The 21826-nt window shown below is 57.8% G+C and overlaps 1 protein-coding gene across 3 annotated transcripts in view; it reads right to left on the bottom strand.

Annotated features, from left to right (window-relative positions):
- USP7 (ubiquitin specific peptidase 7) overlaps positions 1 to 21826 on the bottom strand; it is a 39938-nt gene that overhangs the window by 2209 nt on the left and 15903 nt on the right. For all 3 annotated transcript variants that reach the window (XM_060172389.1, XM_060172391.1, XM_060172390.1), the window contains 25 exons: positions 17628 to 17732; positions 14866 to 15064; positions 13277 to 13415; positions 13081 to 13169; positions 12382 to 12490; positions 11146 to 11276; positions 10430 to 10484; positions 9422 to 9502; positions 9243 to 9333; positions 7894 to 7976; positions 7271 to 7380; positions 5968 to 6124; positions 5414 to 5558; positions 4949 to 5079; positions 4689 to 4823; positions 4089 to 4190; positions 3854 to 3959; positions 3288 to 3380; positions 3134 to 3201; positions 2584 to 2684; positions 2022 to 2175; positions 1451 to 1518; positions 1038 to 1146; positions 875 to 952; positions 365 to 465 (listed from right to left, as the gene is read on the bottom strand). In XM_060172389.1, coding sequence (XP_060028372.1) covers positions 365 to 465; positions 875 to 952; positions 1038 to 1146; positions 1451 to 1518; positions 2022 to 2175; positions 2584 to 2684; positions 3134 to 3201; positions 3288 to 3380; positions 3854 to 3959; positions 4089 to 4190; positions 4689 to 4823; positions 4949 to 5079; positions 5414 to 5558; positions 5968 to 6124; positions 7271 to 7380; positions 7894 to 7976; positions 9243 to 9333; positions 9422 to 9502; positions 10430 to 10484; positions 11146 to 11276; positions 12382 to 12490; positions 13081 to 13169; positions 13277 to 13415; positions 14866 to 15064; positions 17628 to 17732 — 2740 coding nt within the window. The remainder of the gene's footprint in view (positions 1 to 364; positions 466 to 874; positions 953 to 1037; positions 1147 to 1450; positions 1519 to 2021; positions 2176 to 2583; positions 2685 to 3133; positions 3202 to 3287; positions 3381 to 3853; positions 3960 to 4088; positions 4191 to 4688; positions 4824 to 4948; positions 5080 to 5413; positions 5559 to 5967; positions 6125 to 7270; positions 7381 to 7893; positions 7977 to 9242; positions 9334 to 9421; positions 9503 to 10429; positions 10485 to 11145; positions 11277 to 12381; positions 12491 to 13080; positions 13170 to 13276; positions 13416 to 14865; positions 15065 to 17627; positions 17733 to 21826) is intronic.

Below are 21826 nucleotides of genomic sequence, written 5' to 3'. Positions count from 1 at the left end.
TTTGGGCGGCTGTGGGCAGAGGTGAGGTCTCTCGAGCTGTGTGTCTGTCTGTCAGGGCCAGGCTAGGACTGTACCCACTCACTGACTGTGCAGATTAGGGCCTGTCCGCCTCCAGTCCTGCAGAGGGAGGGCCGGGGAGCAAGCAGCCACAGGCCTCTCAGGAGGGGCTTCTGCACCCTGTGTGACTGGGGCAGTGCTGGGCCTGAGCTGCCCCCACACACTGGCAGCCGTCACTTTGCTCTCCAGGCTCCTGGAGGGGCTCCTGTATTTGTCCCGCCCCCCAAGCCCCAGGCCAGCAGCCTTCCACCATGCGTCCATCCACCTGCCCGCTCTGCTCTCTGGGCTCCCTCTGCGGGGTGCTCACCTGAGTTTCCCTGACGCCTTCTCCCCCAGCTCCACAGCCTTCTTACATTCTTCCAGCAGGTCCCGGACACACCCGTGCTTGTCTGGATATAGTGTTATTTCCTGAGAAAGGACAGGGCACAGAGAGGCCGTGTGACTTAGCCAAGAGAGAAGGAGGCTGCACAGGTGGGCCTCAGGGCCCCACCCGGGCAGACCCAGGAAGCAGCCAACACCCCAGCACAGCCTGAGGGAGGCAGCCCTTCCTGTTCTGGGGCAGAGGGGAGGCCGGGAGAGCCCACCCACAGATCTCTCTGCAGCTGCACCAGGAACACAGGGAGAGGCGTAGTCGTTGCTGGCCCCATTTCCGGAAGCAGCCCCCAAAGCGTGGCCCAAGGGATCACTGTGGCCGCCTCGTAGCCTGGCAGAACCCCAAGATGGCACCACGAGGCCAGGGCTGGGGGTGATGAGACCCCCGATGTTCAGAAGTGCGCCGAGAAGTGAGCTTCCAGAACACAGAAGCCCCTACACTCACCTCTTCCCTGAACTGGCTGTTTAACCAGATGCACTTAAAACTCCGCCTATTCTCAAAGTCTGTGATCTTCATCTTAAGCTGTTGGGGAAAAGGGCAGTCAGACACTCCCCAAGACCTGCTCCTTCTCTTCACGGCCCCTGGTCACATGAGTTTGGACTCTTACCTGCTGGTAGTAAAGTTTCTTAGGTTGTCTAGGCTTGAAGAACTGTAGAAGATCCCTTAAAGTACCTTCATAGTTATGTCTAAGAGGGTTGCCTGGGCCGTCCCTGTAACTACAAGAAATCAGCGTGTGAACGTGCGGCTGTTGATGCTACACCAGCCCCGCGGGCAGGCAGAAGCAGGCACTGGCTCCGGCCCCTGGCGTCCCCCAGCACACACAAGCCTGGCCAGGGCGCCCCCGGGACACATGGCGGTGATGAAGCTACGGCGGTCTGGCTCCAGCTGGCTGTGACTACAGCGAGCCCTCTGAGCAGCTTTCAGACACGCCAAGAAATGGGTCTCAGGTAGCCCCGAGCCGTCTGGACGGACAACGGAGGCAGGCAGCAGGGCCCAGGCTGCTGTCTGACCTGGACTTACCCTTGAGACTTGAAAAACTGGAGTAACATGGGGTCAGTGTTTAGCCGCTGGGCGACCGTCTTTGCGACCTAGGGGTGGGGAGTGGAGAAGTCAGGGAGGGAATTTATTGAAGAACTCTGATCCGGGGCAGACAGCATAATGGTCAGCAGAGACTCTCGGGCCTGAGGCTCCGCAGTCCCAGGTTCAGCCGGAGCTGAGCAGGGCTCTGGCTGCAGGGCCCAGGGAAGCTGCAGGTCTGGTGAAGGCAGCTTTTCTCTAAGAATGTTGTTTTACATGAAAGAGCCAGAGCACCATCTGGGATTAAACCTAAGACTTCGTGCTTCTGAGCCCATGGTCCTAGCCACCGTGCCGCCTGCAGTTCCCGGGTGCCGTTATCAGAAGCCACACCAGGCAGGTGCGCACTGAGCCGACACGGGCCAGAAGCCGGCGTGGTCTCATCAGCGGTGCACAGAGCGGTGTGTGAGGCCCCTGGCCAGGCAGCCCAGCAAAGTCACGTGAAGAGCACGCGGGAACCCAGCGGGAATGCCTGGTGTGGATTCTGAAGGGAAGAGCGCTTGCCTTTGTCACATACCTGAAAATAATTCATTCTATTGGACAAAGTGACCACGAATCCAGGGTCGTTGGGGATGGTCTTATCGCAGAAGATGACGTCCACGCGGTGGTACAGGTCTCTGAAGTACTCCTTCGCGGTGGGCAGCTCACTGTTGTCATTCTCGGGGTCGTCCCTGGGAGGGAAGTGCTGTTTGCAGACTCACCCCAAGTGCAGCCGGGGGCAGCGGTGGCGAACCGAGTCCTGCTGACGCCCGCTTCTCGCGGCCCCGGCCTCCCCGGGAGCGGGCGGCCCCGCAGAGTGCAGTGTCTGCATGAGGCCAGAGGACCAAGCCTGCATGTCTGCTGCCTGGTCCCCAGACAGAAGCCCGCAAGCCCGGCTTCCAGCCGCACCAGTGGACACAGCTGGCCCTCCGTGGGTGCACGGACCCCGGCCAAATACAGGACGGTGAGTGGCGGAGACACCACCCACCAGGAGCTCGGGGACCCGGGAGAGGGGTGCTCGCGCTCCCACCCCACTGAGTGTCAGACAAAGCATGACTGGGCCCGGGGGCCAGGGCCGCCGAGCCGTCACCAACACGCACTTCTGAAACACGATGATGTCGCCGTCCATGAGCTCATCCAGGGCCTTGTCCAGAGACACGTCATAATCCTGAATTCTCTCCGTGAGATTCGGCTTCACTTCCTGCAGTGAGAGGAATGGGGGCGCTCAGGGCCAAACCCACATTCTGAAGTGTTTTTAAGAATCATCCAAGGGAGTCTGGGCGGTGGCACAGCAGGTTAAGTGCAGGTGGCACGAAGTGCAAGGACCGGCTTAAGGATCCCGGTTCGAGCCCCCGGCTCCCCACCTGCAGGAGAGTCGCTTCACAGGTGGTGAAGCAGGTTTGCAAGTGTCTGTCTTTCTCTTCCCCCCTCTCCATTTCTCTCTGCCCTATCCAACAATGATGACATCAATAACAACAGTAAAACAAGGGCAACAAAAGAGAAAATAATAATAATAAAAAGAATCCCCCACAACTCCAGATCACCTGAGAATTTCCCCTCACCAGACCCCCCCCAAACTGCAGACTTTACACAGCAATCCAGCACCAGCAAGACACCCCCCACCCCCAGGGACAGGTGAGCCTGGCAAACCTCATAGAGGATAAGGCTAGTATCTTGGATGAATCCTGCTCTGTCACACATGACCGGGAGCAAGTCACCTGGGGGGGAGGGAGAGGGAGAGTGCACTGTAATAGACCGAAACTCCAGCAGAACCAGCCTGGGACCAGGGTGGGGTAGGACTTACGAATTTTACAGGATATGGGGGTGTAGATGTGCCCACAGTAATTCAGGCTCCGGGTTTTGGGGTCATACATCTTCAGGAACAACATCACATCGTCTGCGTGGAGGAAGGGGTCACATGAGGCCTTCGGCAGTTAACTCTCAGAGAGGCTGGCTGTTCCCGGTGGGCAGGTGAGCCTGAGCCTGAGGCAGTACCCAACTCCAACCCGCAGCACACAGGGCAGAGCCGGACCAGGGCCTCAGGAGCCCCGCTGCCCCGTGCCAGGTGCTGCCTCGGCCACAGGGGACCACAACCTTCTTGCATCAAGGGGGCGGGTGACAGACCGCATGACAAGGCCCAGAGCGGGACGTGCTGACGGTCGATCCGGACGGCCGCCAACACGTGGGAGCAGAGGATGGGCAGTGGTACCCCCCACTCTGTGGGCAGCCCATACCTCACCCCACAATGGCCCCGGGGCCTGGTGAGCTCGGGGCAGTTCTGGCCACGGCTTCCCCGACAGCTGCATTTGAATCTGGCCGTAAGCTCTGGGGGGGAGGGTACGGGGGGGGGGCAACACGGTGGGCACTTACGGTCCTTGTCAAACTTGGGTAGCGTGGCGCCACTCGCGGCCAGCTCAGGGTCCACGGTCTCCAGGAATATTGTCCATGGGTTTTCATTGTCACTGAGTTCGATCATCTGTGCCCAGAAGGGAGGGTGGTTTCAGGACTCCCTGGCTGGGCCAGTAGATGGGCAGAAAAAGTCCCCTGACATGTACACACGTACACACGTACACACGTACACACACACACACTCACACACACTCACTGTCTTGTTGCCGTCGGCTTCATTGTCCAGCATGGCTGGCCGCTTGGTCCCGTTACTCCTCGCCTGCATGGGCCACAGACGGATCTGATCTTGCGGGAACCCCTAGCAAAGCAAGAAAGCGAGTGTTCACCCTGCATCCTCGAGAGGACTTCATCGTCGGTTTAAGATCCGCCTGAGCACAGCCATACACCTGCCACACACACTGCTGTGGGGAGGCCCGTGGCAGAATCATCACTGACTTGGAGAAGCCAGGGCCCAATTTTCAAAATAGCAAAGTGAGTGTGTGTGTGTGACAAAGCTGAGGTCCACACTCAACTCTCGCTTTAGAGACCCCACTGAAAGTCTCAATAATCAAGCCAGGGGTCAGAGCGGCAAAGAGACTCATGCCTGAGGCTCCGGAGTCCCAGGTTCAATCCCCCGCGTCACCATTAAGATCGGTCTGTTTCTTCCTGAGACCAGCAGAGCTCAGGCGGCCTGTGTGCGGGGCAGGGTCGGGCTCTCAGCCTCCGTGGAGGCGTCCCCGGCTGCAGGGGCGAGCTCACCAGAGAGCCGACAGGGTCAGGGCTCAGGACGCAGCCCCCCGCGGGAGCCCCGGCTCACCATGGTCTGCGAGAGGCTCTGGACAAACTCGGCGAGCGAGGAGTTCTTCAGGACCTTGAACACCGTGTACTTGACCTTCTCCTCGTCGTACATGTCGTTGCCCTGGTGGCCGCAGAACTGGTCCTCGGCCACGATCTGGAAGTCCCAGGACACGGGTGGGGCTCACAGGCTGCCCAGGCTCCCCAGCGGGCAGCACTCAGGATGGCCCACCAGCTCCTCTGGACTGTGCCCCGGCCTCCCCGCCGCCGCCGGGTGCTCACCTGCACCTGCATGTACAGGTGGGCTTCCTGCCGCTCCTTCCGCTTCTGCGCCTCCACGCGCTTCTCCTCCTGCAGCCGCTCCACCAGCTGCTGGGGGATGTCGTGGTCGGTGACGGCCTGCAGCACCTCACCTGCGGGGGACACCACCCTCTCAGCTCTGCGCAGGCGCGGGACACAGGCGGGGGGGCCGGGCGCACGCGGCAGCCCGCGGGGGAGAAGCTTCACGAGTGGTGGAGCAGGGCTGCAGGTGTCTCCCCCCCACCCTCTCGGTTTCTGTCTCTGTTCGATAATAATGGGGGAAAAAGGATGGCCCCCGGGAGTGGTGGGTTTGTGCTGTCAGCAGCATCTAGCCCAGCACAACCCTGGTGGCAATAAAAAGAAAATAAAGACGGGGGGGGGGGGGGCGCAGGGGCGGGGAGGCGGCAGGCTGTCGGGGGCAGGCCGGCATCTCCCTGGTGCACTCACTCAGCTTGGACTCCCGGATGTAGACCAGCATGTAGGCGTTGGTGCAGTGCCGCACAGACAGGTCGTCGTCGTGGCCACCGTAGTTGTGCTCGATGGCCTCCTCCTTCGTGCACCGGGACACCACGTCGTCGTCGAATTTGCACCACTGGGGGGGGGGGGGGGCGTCAGGGGTGGCATCCAGGGGGCGGCCCCGTGTCCGACAACCCCAGCGGGGGGGACTGACCCGGCACCTCAGATGCCCTGGTGTGGCCGTGATCAGGGACGCAGCACAGCAGCTGCAGAACTGGACTCAGGCACGAGGCCGCAGTGGTGCTCTGCTTCCCCCCGCCCCCCATATCAATACACGGATAAACCTTAGATCAAGTCCTGAGGGTCAGGCCAGTGAGGGCGCATGGGGCAGGGTCTACTGAGGGGCCGAGGCGACTCAGCCCTTGAGACACACAGGAGGCGCGGCCAGTGGGTGGCTCAGCCCAGGAGCCCAGCAGGGAGGGTCAGAGGCTGGGGAGGAGACCCCCGGAACCTCGCAGTGCCCAGCCGTCTCTTGCTGCACTTACTTTGCCGTCCCCTTTGGGGTTGAGATAAACCACATAGTGTCCACCGTGGTTGTCCCCACTGTGAACCAGGACTGCGTGCAGGATGTAATTGGCAGGGTCCTTAGGATCTGTTTTTTGCAAAAATTCATCGAGTGGTAACTGTTCAGGGAACTCAAACCTATGAAAAAAAAAACATGCAGATTTCACTCACACAGCAGCTCCACCCTGAGCCGTTTCTCCACTCATTTCCTGGCTCCTGTCTACTTGGGGAAGGAACCCAAGAAGCTCTCTGAGGCAGGGTGGGCGTGCTTCTCGCTTCCTGAGAATTCTAGGGCCTTCCAGAATGCAGCATCAGTGGAGACAGCGCCAAGCGCGGCTCAAATGCTGTCTCTGGGGCCTTTGAGTTCACCCCTTTACATGGTTCCTGGGTGCCAGGTGGCACACTGGGCTGGGGGTCACATCAGGCCAGGAGTAGCCCAGGTCTACGTGCCGGCCCTCAAGTGTGTGTGTGTGTGTGTGTGTGTGTGTGTGTGTGTGTATGTGCCCAGGTCTGTGTGCCGGCCCTCACCTGTGTGTGTGTGTGTGTGTGGGGGGGAGCCCAGGTCTGTGTGCCGGCCCTCACCTGTGTGTGTGTGTGTGTGTGGGGGGGGGAGCCCAGGTCTGCGTGCCGGCCCTCACCTGTGTGTGTGTGTGTGTGTGTGGGGGGGGAGCCCAGGTCTGCGTGCCGACCCTCACCTGTGTGTGTGTGTGTGTGTGTGTGTGGGGGGAGCCCAGGTCTGTGTGCCGGCCCTCACCTGTGTGTGTGTGTGTGTGTGTGTGTGAGCCCAGGTCTGCGTGCCGGCCCTCACCTGTGTGTGTGTGTGTGTGTGTGTGGGGAGCCCAGGTCTGCGTGCCGGCCCTCACCTGTGTGTGTGTGTGTGTGTGTGTGTGTGGGGGGGGGGGAGCCCAGGTCTGTGTGCCGGCCCTCACCTGTGTGTGTGTGTGTGTGTGGGGGGGGGAGGAGCCCAGGTCTGCGTGCGGCCCTCACCTGTGTGTGTGTGTGTGTGTGTGTGTGGGGGGGGGGAGCCCAGGTCTGTGTGCCGGCCCTCACCTGTGTGTGTGTGTGTGTGTGTGTGTGTGTGTGTGTGTGTGTGTATGTGCGCGTGCGCGTGGTGGCACGCTGTTGACTCGGGATGAAACCCATGTCCAGGCCCTGCCAGCACTCACAAGGACCTGCTCAGAACATGAACCGGGCAAAAGGGGAGGTGGCTCTGTCCCTGATCAGAGACGAGGATGAGGAAGGGCGGGGCTGCCGGGTTTCTGGCTGCAGCACCGCCCCGGTTACCTGTCGTTGATCTTGATGTTCTGGTCCGTCTGCGGGTCATACATGAACCTCATGAGCTGCAGGTGCAGCACGGGTGGCAGGGTGAGGAACTTCACACCTTTCTCTGCTTCCTGCGGGGAAAGGCATCGGAGCCCCTGGCTTTGTGCTGTGATTCGGAAGGGTCACCAGGGCTGCACGGCCAGGACAGCTGAGGTGGGGCCCCTCTCCCATGCTAAGCAGTTGCCCCGAATCCCACAGAGGCAGCCAGGGCCGGGGGGAGTCGGAAAAGCGTGGCCAGTGGCCCCCAGTGACAGGAGCAGGAGCCCCTGGCCAGGAGTGCACGGGCATGGCCACAGGTGGAGCCTCCTTTCCCAGACTCCCCTGGCCACTTGAGGTCAAGGGTCACAGAGTCCACACCACTCCACCCAGCTGTGAGCCGGTCTCAGCAGGCCCGTCCCCACTGAAGTTGAGCCTGGGGGTGGTCTGGGGGACACCTTTGCCGGCTAACTCACAGCTTCTGCTCAGAGCTCCGAGGGTACAGCACCCAGATGACGAGAGGAGTCTAGGCCCCCCCGGCATGTGGGCGGGCACAAAGGGCATCCTGACCAAGCGAGCGCTGCAGACACCGCAGGCTGCGGGATTACCTGCAAGCCGTGCTCCCCAGCGTCATACTTGTTGTCGCCGTCCAGCTGTTCCACAGCCACGTAATCCACAAAGGACTCAAATACTTCAGGGGAGAGAGAAACGCCAGCCAGGAGTGAGCTGGGAGCAGAGCACAGAAGCCCTCCCCTTCTGAGAGACGCCCCTGGGGTTGCTCCACGTTCTGACATGAGGTCACTGTTTTGTGCGTCTATGTATTTTAATGACCGTGACTGCTCTACACACACACCATCAGCTCTGGCTGGTGGTGGTGCTGGGGATTGAACCTGGGCCCTGAGAGCCTCAGGCAGGAGTCTCTATGCAGAGCCATCGTGCGCCCCCCGCCAGAGGACACTGCTTTAATAACTAACAATAACACGGCAGTGCTTTCACCAAGCTGCTTTTCAAAGTTACAGCAGGGAAATGGGGAGGGGTGGACCTAGAGGGTCCGAGCTCAGCCGTTGGGCAGTGAGGGTCTGAACCCTAGGGCGAGAGCTGGTCCCACTACATTCTAGAACCAAAGTGTAGGCATGGATAGATAGCATAATGCTTATGCAAACAGGCTCTCGTGCCTGAGGCTCCAAAGTCCCAGGTTCAACCCCCTGCACCACCGCAAGCCGGAGCTAAACAGTGCTCTGTTAAAAGAGGGGGGGGAAAATAAAGAAATAAAAAGAGAAACAATAGAACCAAAGCGAGAGTAGACAGAAGCTTCCTCAAGCTAATCTGGGAGAAGGGGCAGGGTGAAATGGGCGGTAGGTGTCACTACCACTGGCCACAGGGAACGACCCCAACAAACAGCAGGGCAGCAGGCACCCCAGCCAGCTCGGCACCGAGGCCTCAGGGAAGCGGGCGGGGCCCAGGATCCACACAGGCTCTCCAAAGCCTGAAGTGCATGAGGAAGCCAGTGACTGTCAGCAGAGTCACAGAGCAGTGAGGGAGCTGGAGGCCAGAAGGTGCCCAAACGATCATGGAGCCTCGTGACCCCACACCAGCCCCAAGCCCACCCACAGCCCAAATGATCATGGAGCCTCGTGACCCCACACCAACCCCAAAGCTCTCTGAAGAAGGGGGAGTGTGTGGTGGCACACGTCAAGGCAACAGGGTCAGCAGGCCTGCAGCTGGTGTGCTCCACGTGGGCGACAAACCCCTCACTCCCGATCCCACCTGACACTCAAATGCCAGGCTGTGATTTCCCTGGGGGAGGCAGGGCTCAGGGTGCTGCAGGGGTCCACCACCCATGGGAGCGGGACACCCACCTGTTGCTGGCCTGTGTGCACACAGCTCCCCCACCCCAGAAAGGAAAACCACGCCAGAAACCAGCAGGCAGCTGTGCAGAGTCCCGTGCGCGACTTACTGTTTTTCTTTCCTTTTATACTTAGCTGGATGTCGTAATAGTCTTCTCTCCTGTCAGACCGGTAGTCGACTTCTTTACACTGGATGTAGGACTACAAGTGAAGAGAACACAGAGGTGTTAGGGGCGGGGGCACGCCGGAGCCTCGGGGAGCGGGCTGCACAGGGCCGCCGGCCACCTACCACCATCTTGCCCCGGAATAACTTGGGGATGGTGCCTTCCACACATGTGCCTTTCATCTTGTTCTCCACGTTGTCCAGCAACTGAAAGACAACGTGCATTTATGAGCAGACTCGCCGCTGCACTCCCAGGCAACAATCTGAAACTGGACTAGCAACTTTCAGTGTGTAAAGAAATGCTGGACTCTACGTATCAAGACCTCTAGCATGCAACTATCAAAAACATTCAAAACCTTCTTTGTTGCTTGGGTATTTACCAAAAGTAACAACAACACTAGTACTGATACACAGTATATAGGTATATAGATAGATATAGATATCTACATGCAACAGACGAGATTAACCCTTACACAGCCTTCTGGGATGAATTAGTCATCTGTAGTGCCTTTAGAAGCATTTTCATAGTCATTTTACCTCTGTGGAAAGCATGTAAATTGATCACTAAACTTAACTCGTATTGGTCCACACCAAGAGATTAATGAGGTTGAGCCTGTCAACAGGATTGACTGGTTTGTCCATGGATATTTAATGAACTGGATTCAATCCAGCTAGTGCTGCAAAAAAGAAAACACACCTTGCCCAGCCAATCACCTTGAACAGCCATTCGTGTGTGTGTGTGTGTGTGTGCGTCTGCATGTGCGTCTTAGCACAACTCAAGAATGGGGCTTTGCTAGAGACTAAAAGATGCTTTTGGACAGGGGAGGGGCCTGGAAGCTATGAGCGCTCTATTCCACGGTGAATCAGCGCAGCTACCGGAGACAATTTGTTGCCTCCTTAATTAATAATTCAGATTATTAGACATAACAAGTCACTATCTAATACTACTCAATCCAGACTCCTCAGACTGCACTTTCTTTCTTGGCTTTTATGCTAGACTCACTTCTGGCCCGGTTCTTTCTGGTCCTGCACACAGATGGGCGTATCTGAGTTACAGTGGCGTGAGGAGGCCTGAGGCCTTACATGGTAACAGCTCCTGACGGTGCTCGGGAGCAGTCACAGCGTCAGACTTACCACTCGGCACAGCTCCTGAACGTCATGTTGCATGAAGCTATCTAACGTCTCCCACCTTAGGAAGAGAGGGTGGAGGTGTGTTATATTTCAACGTCAAATTTCAATTCAAGTAGATTAGAAAGCAACAGTGTATCGTCGTGGACAGCATTTTAAGATAAAACAAGATGGGAGCGTGTGTGTCGGGTTTACGATAATATGTATCTTAAAAATTGCCCTTTCCTTTGCTGAGAGAGAAAACTCCCACTGGTTACTTTCTCAAGCAAAACTCTAGAACAAGACTTTTTTAAAAATACTTTATTTACTATTGCATAGAGACAGAGAAAAACTTAGAGGGGAGGGAGAACTTAAGAGACAGAGAGACCCCTGCAGCCCTGCTTCAGCACTCGTGAAACTTTCTCTCTACAAGTAGGGACAGGAGGTTTGAGCCCGGATCCTCGCACACTGTAATGTGGGCACCGAGCCAGGTGCGCCACCGCCCGGCCCCGAGAGCACAACCTCTTTGAAGCAGCCGGAGAGCAGTGGGTCCAGGCTGTCTTGCCCGCCTGTCAAACCCCAGGACCCCACAGCCAGGGAGATGAGCACAGTGGGTCCAGGCTGTCTTGCCCGCCTGTCAAACCCCAGGACCCCACAGCCAGGGAGATGAGCACAGTGGGTCCAGGCTGTCTTGCCCGCCTGTCAAACCCCAGGACCCCACAGCCAAGGAGCTGAGCACATACCCGAACGACTTGGTGAGCTTCTTGGTTCCCACGGGCTTGTCGCTGTGCTGCAGCTCGTAGAACACCCTTTGCAAAGCTAAAGGGACGCTTTTGGAAGAGTCGTCGCCCTCTGTGGGCATCATGTACACAGCCTGAAAGAGTTCATGTGGTGGAAGCGTTAGAAAGCGTTGCCCCGGGAGCCGGGCGGTGGCGCAGTAGGTTAAACATAAGTGGCGCAAAGCTCAAGGACCGGCGGAAGGATCCCGGTTCGAGCCCCCGGCTCCCCACCTGCAGGGGAGTCGCTTCACAGGCGGTGAAGCAGGTCTGCGGGTGTCTGTCTTTCTCTCCCCCTCCCTTCTCCATTTTCTCTCTGTCCTATCCAACAATGATGACATCAACAATAACTACAACAATAATAAAAACAACAAGGACAACAAAAAGGAAATTAAAAAAATAATTAAAAAATAGAAAGGTTTGCCCCGTGGTCCAGGAGGTGGTGCGGGGGTGAAGTGCTGGACTCTCAAGCATGAGGTCCCGAGTTCAATCCCCGACAACACGTGTACCAGCAGAGTAATGTCTAGTTTTCTCCTTCTCCTCCCATCTTTCTCATTAGTAAATAAAATCTTAGGGGCCAGGCGGTGGCGATCTTGGTTAAGCACACACAGTATAGTGCGCAAGGACCCAGGTCCAAGCCCCTGGTTCCTACTTGCAGGAGGAAAGCTTCTAAAACAGGGCTGTGTCTCTCTCTTTCTCACTCTATCCCTCCTCCCCTCTCAATTTCTCTGTATCTAACAATAAATAGAATAAAATAAAATAAAACAAGAAACTGTAAAAATGAAAATCTTGGTCATGCAAAAGCATTTCAAGCCTGAGGCTCTGAGGTCCCTGGTTCAATCCCCAGGCCCCCATATGGCAGAAGTGAGCAGTGTTCTGGTGTCTCGCTCTTCAGTATCTTTCCTTCTGTATCTACTCTCTCTCATTAAACTAAAAAGAGAAAGAGAGAGAGAGATGGATTTCCCCCCCACTGCTGGGCACCAAAGCCAGGATGGCCCACACATCCCGAGCGCGGGATTCAGCCGCTGAGCTCGATGTCTGGAGGGCAACGTGGAGATGAGGGTGAGGAGTTTCCTTCACCCAGTGAGAGCCACTTATTCTCACTTCAGAGAGCAACGTCTGCCAGCCGCCCATACGTGTGTGCAGTGGAGCTGATGGCATGCCCCGTGCCCAGGTGCCTGCCCACCCGCACAGCGCCCCCACCTTTCGCAGCTGGTTGGTGAAGAAGAGTGTCTGCAGCAGGCTGTTCATGTAGCATGTGGCTCCCTGGTTCTTGAGCCCCACGTAGCCCGTGTGTTTCTTTGAGTCCCACCTGCAAGGTCGGTCAGAGGGTGAGGGCCCAGAGGACACCCCTGCCCCTGCAGTGTGGGGACCGAGGACGGCCTGTCCAACGCTGTCCTGACGTGGGAGTGGACCGTGGTGGCGCCCAGCCCCGGGCTCCTAACCCGGGCTCCTGGCCCAATAGGGCCCGTGCAGCCGCGCCCACCTCCACCCCGTCGCAGACACAGAAGGCAGCTGTGTGCAGGGATCTGGCAAGTCTCAGTCAGGCGAGACTGCTCAACGTGCCACCAGGCCTCTTGAGGTAATAGCCTCCACCCCTGAATTTCTAACAGGAAGCCAAGGAGAATGCCGCTGGTCGGAAGATGGCCCTCCCGGCCTCCGCGCCCTCGCCCTCTGGTTCCTCGTCTGCAGCACAGCACAAGTGGGCACAGAGGGCAAAGGCTCGGGCTCTCACTCGTGTGCGAACCCCCCAGGCTCAATTCCTGGCAGCGTGTATGCCAGGCCGGGCCACCCCACGACACAGGGACGCGTCGGTGGAGTGGCCGGGGGCCCAGCAGTGGCCCAGAGTGAGGGCAGCGCCCGCTGCCCGAGGAGACCCTCCCAAGAGATAAGAGGACTCACGCGACTCCGTGGGGCGCGTCCGCCTGCACAAAGACTTCAAAGGTGACTTTGTCCTCGTCGATAAACCCTTTCTCGGGATCCGTCACCTCCTGCAAGGACGAGGAGGGGGCGGGGACGGGACGGGTGAGGGCGGCGGTGGGTGGGCGACGGGCACAGGGCCGGTTGGGCAGGCGGGGCGGCCGGGGCTCGCACTCACACTCCAGGCCATGAAGTTGGAGAAGCCCCAGTCGTTCTCCTTGTGGAAGAACAGGTGGCTGATGCGCCGGCTGAACGACTTCTCGTCGTCCCGGTAATTGATTATCTTGAGCACAGCCTGCGCGTGACAGGACCACGACCTGCGGGCAAGGGCGGGCTCTGAGCCTGGGCGGCGGCCTAGCTCTGCTCCGCCAGACGCTGACCCGGCTGGGGATGGTCCCGCGTCCCGCCAGGTGGGGGCGTCTCTGCATCCCATGAGTGCGGAGACTCAACGTGGAGGTCTACTCTACTCCGGCTTTCTTATTGGGGCCTATAAAATACATAAGCTCTGGCCCTGGGGCCCGATAAATACAGACACTACAATGAGCTGTAAGAGCCCCGGTGGGGTGGCTGCGAGTAGGAAAACCCCGGAATCTGGTAGAACAACCTTGGGTCACTATTAACATCATGAACAAAGCGGAAGCTGTCAGCCCGTAGCCTCCAGGCGGCAGACAGAAGGACAGGGAGGGCTCCGTGTCCCTCTGCTGCCTCATGCAGACTGGGTAGAGGCCTGCAGGGGTGCTCTGACAGCGTGGGCGTGTGTGTGTGTGTGTGTGTGTGTGTGTGTGTGTGTGTGTGTGTGTGTGTGCCACACAAGCCTCTGGAGACGGGATGGATGCTGTGACACATTCCAGAACCCAGAGGCTCAGAGGGAGCACAGAGCTTCATCAATGGCCTCCCCCACGGCTGGAGGCTTCCCAGAGCTGGCACTGCACATCCGGCCTATGCAGACACCCGGGGGTGGGGGGGTGTACTGCTGCTCCCTTAACCAAGTCCAAACCCCCCCGCCGCCCCCCCGCCATGCTCACCAAACCAGATCCCAATGCAAATACAGGAAAGTTTAGCGTCAGAGTCAGCTTGGCATGCTAGTAATTGTCCAGTACAGAGAAAGTGAGTGGTGCTTCCTGGGCTGGGCCAGAGCCAGAGGCCTCTTGGCCACACCCTGAAGGGCCGGCGGGCTGCTCCCAGGAAGCACCTTTCCCCAGTGTCAAAACCAGACAGGTGACAACGCTCTCTGGGTCCCTCCACAATGTGTCAACTGGGCTTCTGACATATGTTCAACAGTTAACGGTTAGGGGCGAAAAGTCAAACTTTTGTGACCAGATCAGTAAGGAGAGACTGTGAAGCCTCCAATCTGTGATTTCATCCCTGACCACCAGGACTCTTCCTCATACAGTGAAAGGTCTCTAATTAATCCCACAGGTTCACACACGAGGAAGACAGGACGCTGGGCCACGGAAATAGCTCCCAGAGAACAAGCAACCTGGAAAGTCCCGATGAGCCCCGAGTCCACGCTCCACGGGCTGGGAGTCTCCCGCACGTGAGCTGTGTGCTTATCTGTCTGTCTCTCCCTTCTCTAGCTGGGCTGTAAGTACCTACCAGAGTTTAAAGCAGGAAACACTTTAACCTAATTTAAGCCCAAAGGACTACGTGGAGGCAGCAAGGAAAATTCAAGAAGAAATTCAAAAAAAAGAGGCTGGTCAGATTTGGCTTCCGATAAGGTATCACAGCTATTTGTGGGTTGTAATGGCATCATTTAAACCGCCTTACGTGGAGTCAGATTCAGCATTGCACTGGAGAAAGAATCCTACGCTTTTTTGGTGTGGTCTGTCTGGATAAAAGCGTGGCATCACCATAATCTTCCACGGCAGATTTCGCACAAAACACGGAGGGCTAAGGACCGACTCACTCAGTCTGCTGAAGCGCTCGACAGTGAACTGGAAGGTTGCCTCGGAGCGCCAACTCGTGTCTGCAAGAGAAGGTCCTGTCAGTGGGAGCCAGTGGCGGCCCAACAGAGCCAGCACGCCTGGCACAGACTCCCCCACCTGCACGGGGCGGGACGGACACGGACAGAGGGACGCAGACTGTGGTGCGTTTCCAGTCGCCGTCAGCCTCAATGGTGGTCTCTGCCGGCGACCAGGGCAGCCAGAGGGCACACACACAGACGAATGGGCCCACAGAGCCGCCTGGAGGCCGGTCACCTCGCGGCCAGGTCCACCAGCCTGCTGCTCCTCACAGGGACTCGGCCTGCGCCTGTCTCCAGTGCACAGGAGAGTTCAGCTGGCGGCACAACGTGGCCAGGAGTGAGCCCTGCTGCAGCAGCTGCACTGGCCGTGGCGGGCGGCAGCCACCTGTGCCAATGCGCCCCACCACCCGCTGCAGAAAGGAGGGGCCGGGGCCGGGGTCACTGCCCGGGAATAGCTTTTCCTGGGCAGAGCCAGTCCAGCACCCAGGAAACTCTCGGGCAGATGTGGCTGAGTTTGTCTGAGTAAACATGCCCTCGGTCCTCACAGGAGAGTGGGGAAAAAAAAAAAGAAACCACCAAAATGTGTGTGACAGTCCTGCTCTCCTGGGAGGGTCAGAGGGGCAGGAGAGCAGCAAGAAAGGTGTCACCTGGCCTCACGGTAGGATTGCCACCCCAGTCCCTCCAGGGGGTAAGTATCCAGAGGCAAGACAGTTGATCGGGGCGGTACTGTCCAGAACAGCCCGGGACAGTGGGCCACAGTCCCACACACACAGGGTGAGGGCCAGTATTCCCACACGACAGGCAGGCAGGCAGGGAGACAGGCTGGCAGAGGCTCTTGACCAAAGCCTTTCACAGCAGGGTGGGCTGTGAGGTCTCGCCCCCTGCACTAGTGGGCGGGGAACACAGGGCCACTGCTCTGCTCTGTGAAAACACCAGCCGACTTTAGGCCCCTCCGCAGCTCTTTTCCTAACAGCTGTGCAGAAGCCCCTGGGCACTGGGTTCCACGTCACAAGGTCCCAGCAGTCTTCTCTTTTCAGGCTTGTAGACAAGCCAAGACAACTGGTGAGAATGAGTGTTACAGACAAGCCTTCCAGTGGTCTGGGAGGTGGCGCAGTGGATAAAGCATTGGAGTCTCAAGCATGAGGTCCTGAGTTCAATCCCCAGCAGCACATGTACCAGAGTGATGTCTGGTTCTTTCTCTCTCTTATCTTTCTTGTTAATAAATAAAATCTTTTTTATAAATATTTATTTATTCCCTTTTGTTGCCCTTGTTGTTGGATAGGACAGAGAGAAATAGAGAGGAGGGGAAGACAGAGGGGGGAGAGAAAGAAAGACACCTGCAGACCTGCTTCACCACCTGTGAAGCGACTCCCCTGCAGCTGGGAAGCCGGGATCCTTAAGCTGGTCCTTGCACTTTGCGCCATGTGTGCTTAACCCACTGCTCTACAGCCGGACTCCCATAAATAAAATATTTTAGACATGCCGCCCAGGTTTGTGGGTCTGCATTTAATTGAGGTCAAAGACTCTTCTGCCCGAGGCTCTGAGGTCCGGGGTTCCATCCCTGCACCTCTGAAGCCAGAGCTGAGCTACATTTTGACAGGAGACACGTGACCAAGAGCATCTGCTCGTGCGGGTCTAGGGTGAGGCCTGCCGTCAGTGGGGAGACCTGGTCCCAGCCGGGGCCCCTTGAGCCTTGCCCTCACTCTCCATCAGCAGGAGCTAGGTCTCGGAGCTCTGCAGCCTGCAGGAGGCACTCTGCCGCAGCCCGTGTCCTTGCCCATCCCGACAGACAGAATGAAGCGGCCTCGCTCCTGGGGGCCCTGCACGGCTAGGACGCTGCCCGCCGTCTGTCACCCTGTGTCTCCCGCCCTGCTCTCCCTCCTTTACGATGTTCACAGGAGGCTCAGCAGACGGACTCTAAAGTCCGCAGTCCTGAGAAGTCATTAACAAGTCTTTCTGGAGAAACATATGAGGTTACTGAGAAGAACTCGCCCCTCAAGCTGCCCACATCCCTCAACACTTTTCCCGGGTGGCACCCCGTTCCTGCAGGGCAGGCACCAAAGCTCGTGGCCACCCAGCTGCACACCCGCTCTGCTCCAGGAGCCAGGGGCCCTGCGGCCATCACCCGGAGGGGAGGGCGCTCTCACTCTCCTTCCTGCCGAGCCCTCGGCCAACGGGACGCCCCAGGCCTGGACTACAGGTGAGCATCCAGGGCTGCACACAGCAGGCAGGCAGTCACGGCGAAGGCCTCCAGAGGGAGCTCCTGCGTGCACGCCGTGCACACGGACCTCAGTGGGGTGGCCCGGCCTCCACGCCGCTCCCCTCCCGCCGCCGACAGAAAGGAAGGAGGAGAAACAGGTGGCGACACCGGCACAGGCGGGCAGGCCGAGCAGGCGCCCGCCTCACTCACCTGGGTGTGCGGGCACGGGCGGCGCGCTAGGCCTGAGCTAGGCTCCTGGCTGCTCCTGGGTCACGGCCTCCCGGGACTCACCTGGGACTCACCCGGGACTCACCCGGGACTCACCCGGGAGGGCTCAGGAGGCCTGCTCCCCGCTCGCTAACTCACCGTCCTCCATGTCCTCCTCTGCGTTGGTGTGACCATCGCTCATGGCCACGTTCCCGTTGATAACAGGGTTTTGTGCGATTCTGGGCGGGTCGTCTGTGTCTCCAGCTTTAGAGAGAAAAGAGAAGTTGCCCGGTGTTTACCTTCCTGGTTGGGTTAATCTCTGCAGACACCCCTCACCTCCCACCCACACCCTCACCCCCGCAGGGTCACCTGGCCTGAGACCATCGATGGCAAGAGCACAGCGTCTTTCTGCTCATACTGTGACTGCCGGCCCGCATGATAAGTCACTGTGGGCGACTTCTCTCTAGGCCTAACTTCAGGTTAGTTTGTACAGGAGCAAAGAAATGCCACCAAAGTTCGGTGGGGCTGAAAAGTGCTCTGATATGGGACCTGCTCTTCTGGCACGTTCCGACAATGCCATGAGGTGGTTCTATGGCAGAAGGTCCGTCACATACACACTTAGTACCTTTCACCTTTTAAAAAATATATTATTTATTCCCTTTTGTTGCCCGTGTTGTTTTATTATTGTTGTTATTGACGTTGTTGTTGGATAAGACAGAGAAATGGAGAGAGGAGGGCAAGACAGAGAGGGGGAGAGAAAGACAGACACCTGCAGACCTGCTTCACCGCCTGTGAAGTGACTCCCTTGCAGGTGGGCTTGAACTGGGATCCTTATGCCGGTCCTTGCACTTTGCACTACCACGCGACCCCAGTACCTTTCACTTCTGGGACGCTAGGTGGGCCTTGGGCAAAGCCATCTGCCCCAGCCACAATCAGAGTCCCGCCCAGGCCTGAAAGGTCGAGGGCCGGGCGGGGTGCACCTGGTTGAGCACACGAGTCACCATGAGCAAGGACCCGGGCTCGAGCCCCCTCCCCACCTGCAGGGGGAAGCTTCATGAGCAGTGAAGCAGGGCTGCAGGTGTCTGTCTCTCTATTCCTCCCTGCCCTCTTGATTTGTCTCTATCCAATGAATAAATAAATTAAAAAGTAAAGGGCTGAGAGGGCCAGGCTTGGCGGGTGCGCCTAGTTAAACACACACCCTACAGTGTGTGAGGACCCAGGCTCAAGCCCCTGGTCCCCACCTGTAGGGGGAAAGCTTCACGAGTGGTGACGTAGAGATAAAGGTGTCTGCCTCCCTCTCTCTCTCCATGCCTTCTCAATTTCTCCTTCTCTATCCAATAATAAATAATGAAAAGATGTTAAAAATCGAAATGGACTAAAGGCTGAGCGAGTCTTTATAAACACACAATCATGGGAGTCAGGTGGCGCAAAGCACAAGGACCAGCGCAGGCACCAGCATAAGGATCCCAGTTCGAGCCCCCGGCTCTCCACCTGCAGGGGAATCGCTTCACAAGCAGTGAAGCAGGACTGCAGGTGTCTTTCTCTCCCCATCTCTCTCCATTTCTCTCTGTCCTATCCAACAACGACGACATCAATAACAACAATAATAACTACAACAATAAAACAAGGGCAACAAAAGGGAATAAATAAATATTAAAAAAAAAAACACAATCACGCGGATATCTTCTGCCATGGAGCATGCCGGGTCTTCTGCCATGGAGCATGCCGGGTCTCAGAACAGTTTCATTCAACAACTGCCGTTGAAGTGGGGGGTCAATCCTATTTTGGGGGACGGGACAGTGAGGGTCCCTGTGGAGAGGTGGGCTGTGTAGTCTGGAGAGGACTGAGGACTAACATTGTTTTTGACTTGTTTACTATAACTGCCTGCAAGAATTGGGCTTGAAAACCAACAACAAATAGTCAAGACTCAAAGCAAGGTGCAGATTTCAAGCAGATTTTCCGGTGGAACCTCCAAGGGGGCAGGACATGGTCTCGGCGGGGAGGCTGTGGCCGCCTTGGTTCCCCTTGGCTCCCCCACTGGCCATTGACATCTGCCCCGAGCCTGACGGCTCCTTCCACCTTCCTGGCAGGCTCTCCCGTGGTAGCCAGGGTCTCAGCCACGGAAACGCGGTTTTCTAAAGAAGTGGCAAAGGTGTGCCCGCCTCTCCTCTCCTCTCCTCTCCTCTCCTCTCCTCTCCTCTCCTCTCCTCTCCTCGCTCAGGGCCTTCCTGACCCTGGACACCTCGGTCCGGTTCAGCACCACGGAGAGCGTCCCTCCCTCCCTGGGCTCTGTGCAAACGCAAACTGGTAGGCCCCAGCTCTCACAACCTCCTTCTCAAGCTAGACTTTTCCTTTAGAGAGACTGACAGGTCAGGACATCACTCCAGGACGGGTGTCGCCGGCAGCCTCCTTGGCACACTTACTCCCACCTCAACCTCTCCAGACACACTGGGGCATTCTTGGAACAAGTCAGGAGATATTTTTTTCTCTTTCTTTCTGTGTTTAGATTTATCCACTCATTTGCCCACCTCATTTCTTCAATTTTGACACACAAAACTATTTTATTAAATATCACAATATGGGCGGGGGACGGCACCATGGCTGTGAAGACACTCCCACGCCCAGGGCTCCAAGGCCAAGGTTCCCCCACACCACCTGAAGCGAGAGCTGAGCAGGGTGGCCAAGAACAGCTACCACTGCGTGACAAGCTGTGACAGGGAGGTGGCGTGGCGGGTGCCGGCACTCCACGCGGCATCACACGCGGCATCACATGTGGCACTGGGCTGCTGACTCTTGTCTCTCACTAATATGTGCAGTTCTCTCACTGCTGGGGCTCTGCTGCTCCAGACCAACGTTTTCAGGGAGAGGGAGAGGAAACACACCTCCGCACCAGAGCTCCCCCAGCACTGTGGAGGCCGGGCGTGAGGCAGGGTGCTGCGTCTGGCAGGGAAGAGGCAGCAGGTGAGCCGTCTCTGGGGCCGAGGAGCTAGCGACCAAGCAACACCTGGCTAAGCACACACACAGTACTGAGCGCAAAGACTCATGCAAGGAACCAGGTTTGAGCCCCTCCCTGCTTCCCAGTGGAGCTCTGCTCTGCCTCAGCCCTGCAGCAGCAGCAGGAAGGACTTTTCTGTTCTGTCCCTCCAGGAGACAGTGGCCCAGGCCATGGCTCTGACACAGCGCAGGGGTCCATCATGTCCAGAGGGCACTGGCCGCCGAGCCCACAAAGGCCCTTGCCAACCCAGCAGCACCTCTGCAGCAGAAGCGGGCAGCTCGGGTCCCACTCCAAGGGTCTGGAGACCCACTTTAAAAAATGCTGGTAAGTTGAACGTAGAGTAAGATTCAGTGAATCCCCAGACTATCAGGAAAAGGTCTGCGCTAGTCTTCTAGAACTGTCCCTAAGATGACCGCCTTCCTCACTGTCAAGAGGGACGCCCAGACTGGCAGGCACAGCTGTCTCGCCTGGTAGTCCACATCCCACCTTTTGGGAATTCTCAGACAGGCAGCAGGAACAGCAACAGGAACTCCCTCACAGAGAGGGGCAGACACCCTGGGCCGGGCAGCTCAGTACATGAGGCCGGTCCTGAGTTCAATCCCCGACACCCTATGTGCCAGAGGGGTGTTCTAGTCCTCTCCCCCTCAATAAAAAAAAAAAAAAAAAAAAAAAAACTCTTAGCGCCTCCGAAACCTCTCAGACACCTCTGACGGGGCGAATGGCCTAGGGAAGGGCGAGACGATCATCTCCAAACACACATGATGCCCTGAGACACTACAGCACACAGGGGCTTTACAGGGCAGGGCGACAGCATGTGACTGTACAAATCACTCTCCTGCGTGAGCCTCCAAGGCCCCAGGTTCAATCCCCAACACCACCATCAGGCCTCTGATCTATGTATCTTTCTGTATCTCTCATTAACAAAATGACTTTGGAAACGTAAGTGCTACCTGGCCGGTAGAGGCCTAGTTCCCCCAGCCCACCAAGGGGTCTTTGTGATGTCATAGCAGAAGGCCCCCAGAACACTTCCCGGTCGCTACGGAGATGCTGCAGCCCCTGCCCAGTCCTGCCTGAGCGAGGGGTGGAATTCTAAGATGGTCCTGACCTGCACCGTCACCCCACAAAGATGCCCCTCAGTGCCCAGGGCAGGGTGGGGGACCATGCTACAACCAGACTCCAGAGCAGGCGCTGTGAGCAAACGCCCTGGACCAGGGGGGGCAGGCTGGCGCCGGGTCCGTCAGCTCCTGCCAAGCCTCCCAGAGTGGGGTCCCGCCCAGTGACAGCAGCTCCACAAGCCAGGACAGTCCTCACCGCAGTCCACCAGCCCACCCTCATTCCCCTCAGCCCCCTGCTCTGCTCCCCT

This window comes from Erinaceus europaeus, chromosome 15 (assembly GCF_950295315.1).
Source record: "Erinaceus europaeus chromosome 15, mEriEur2.1, whole genome shotgun sequence".
Taxonomy (NCBI): domain Eukaryota; kingdom Metazoa; phylum Chordata; class Mammalia; order Eulipotyphla; family Erinaceidae; genus Erinaceus; species Erinaceus europaeus.
This window is presented reverse-complemented; position numbering and strand designations above follow the sequence as displayed.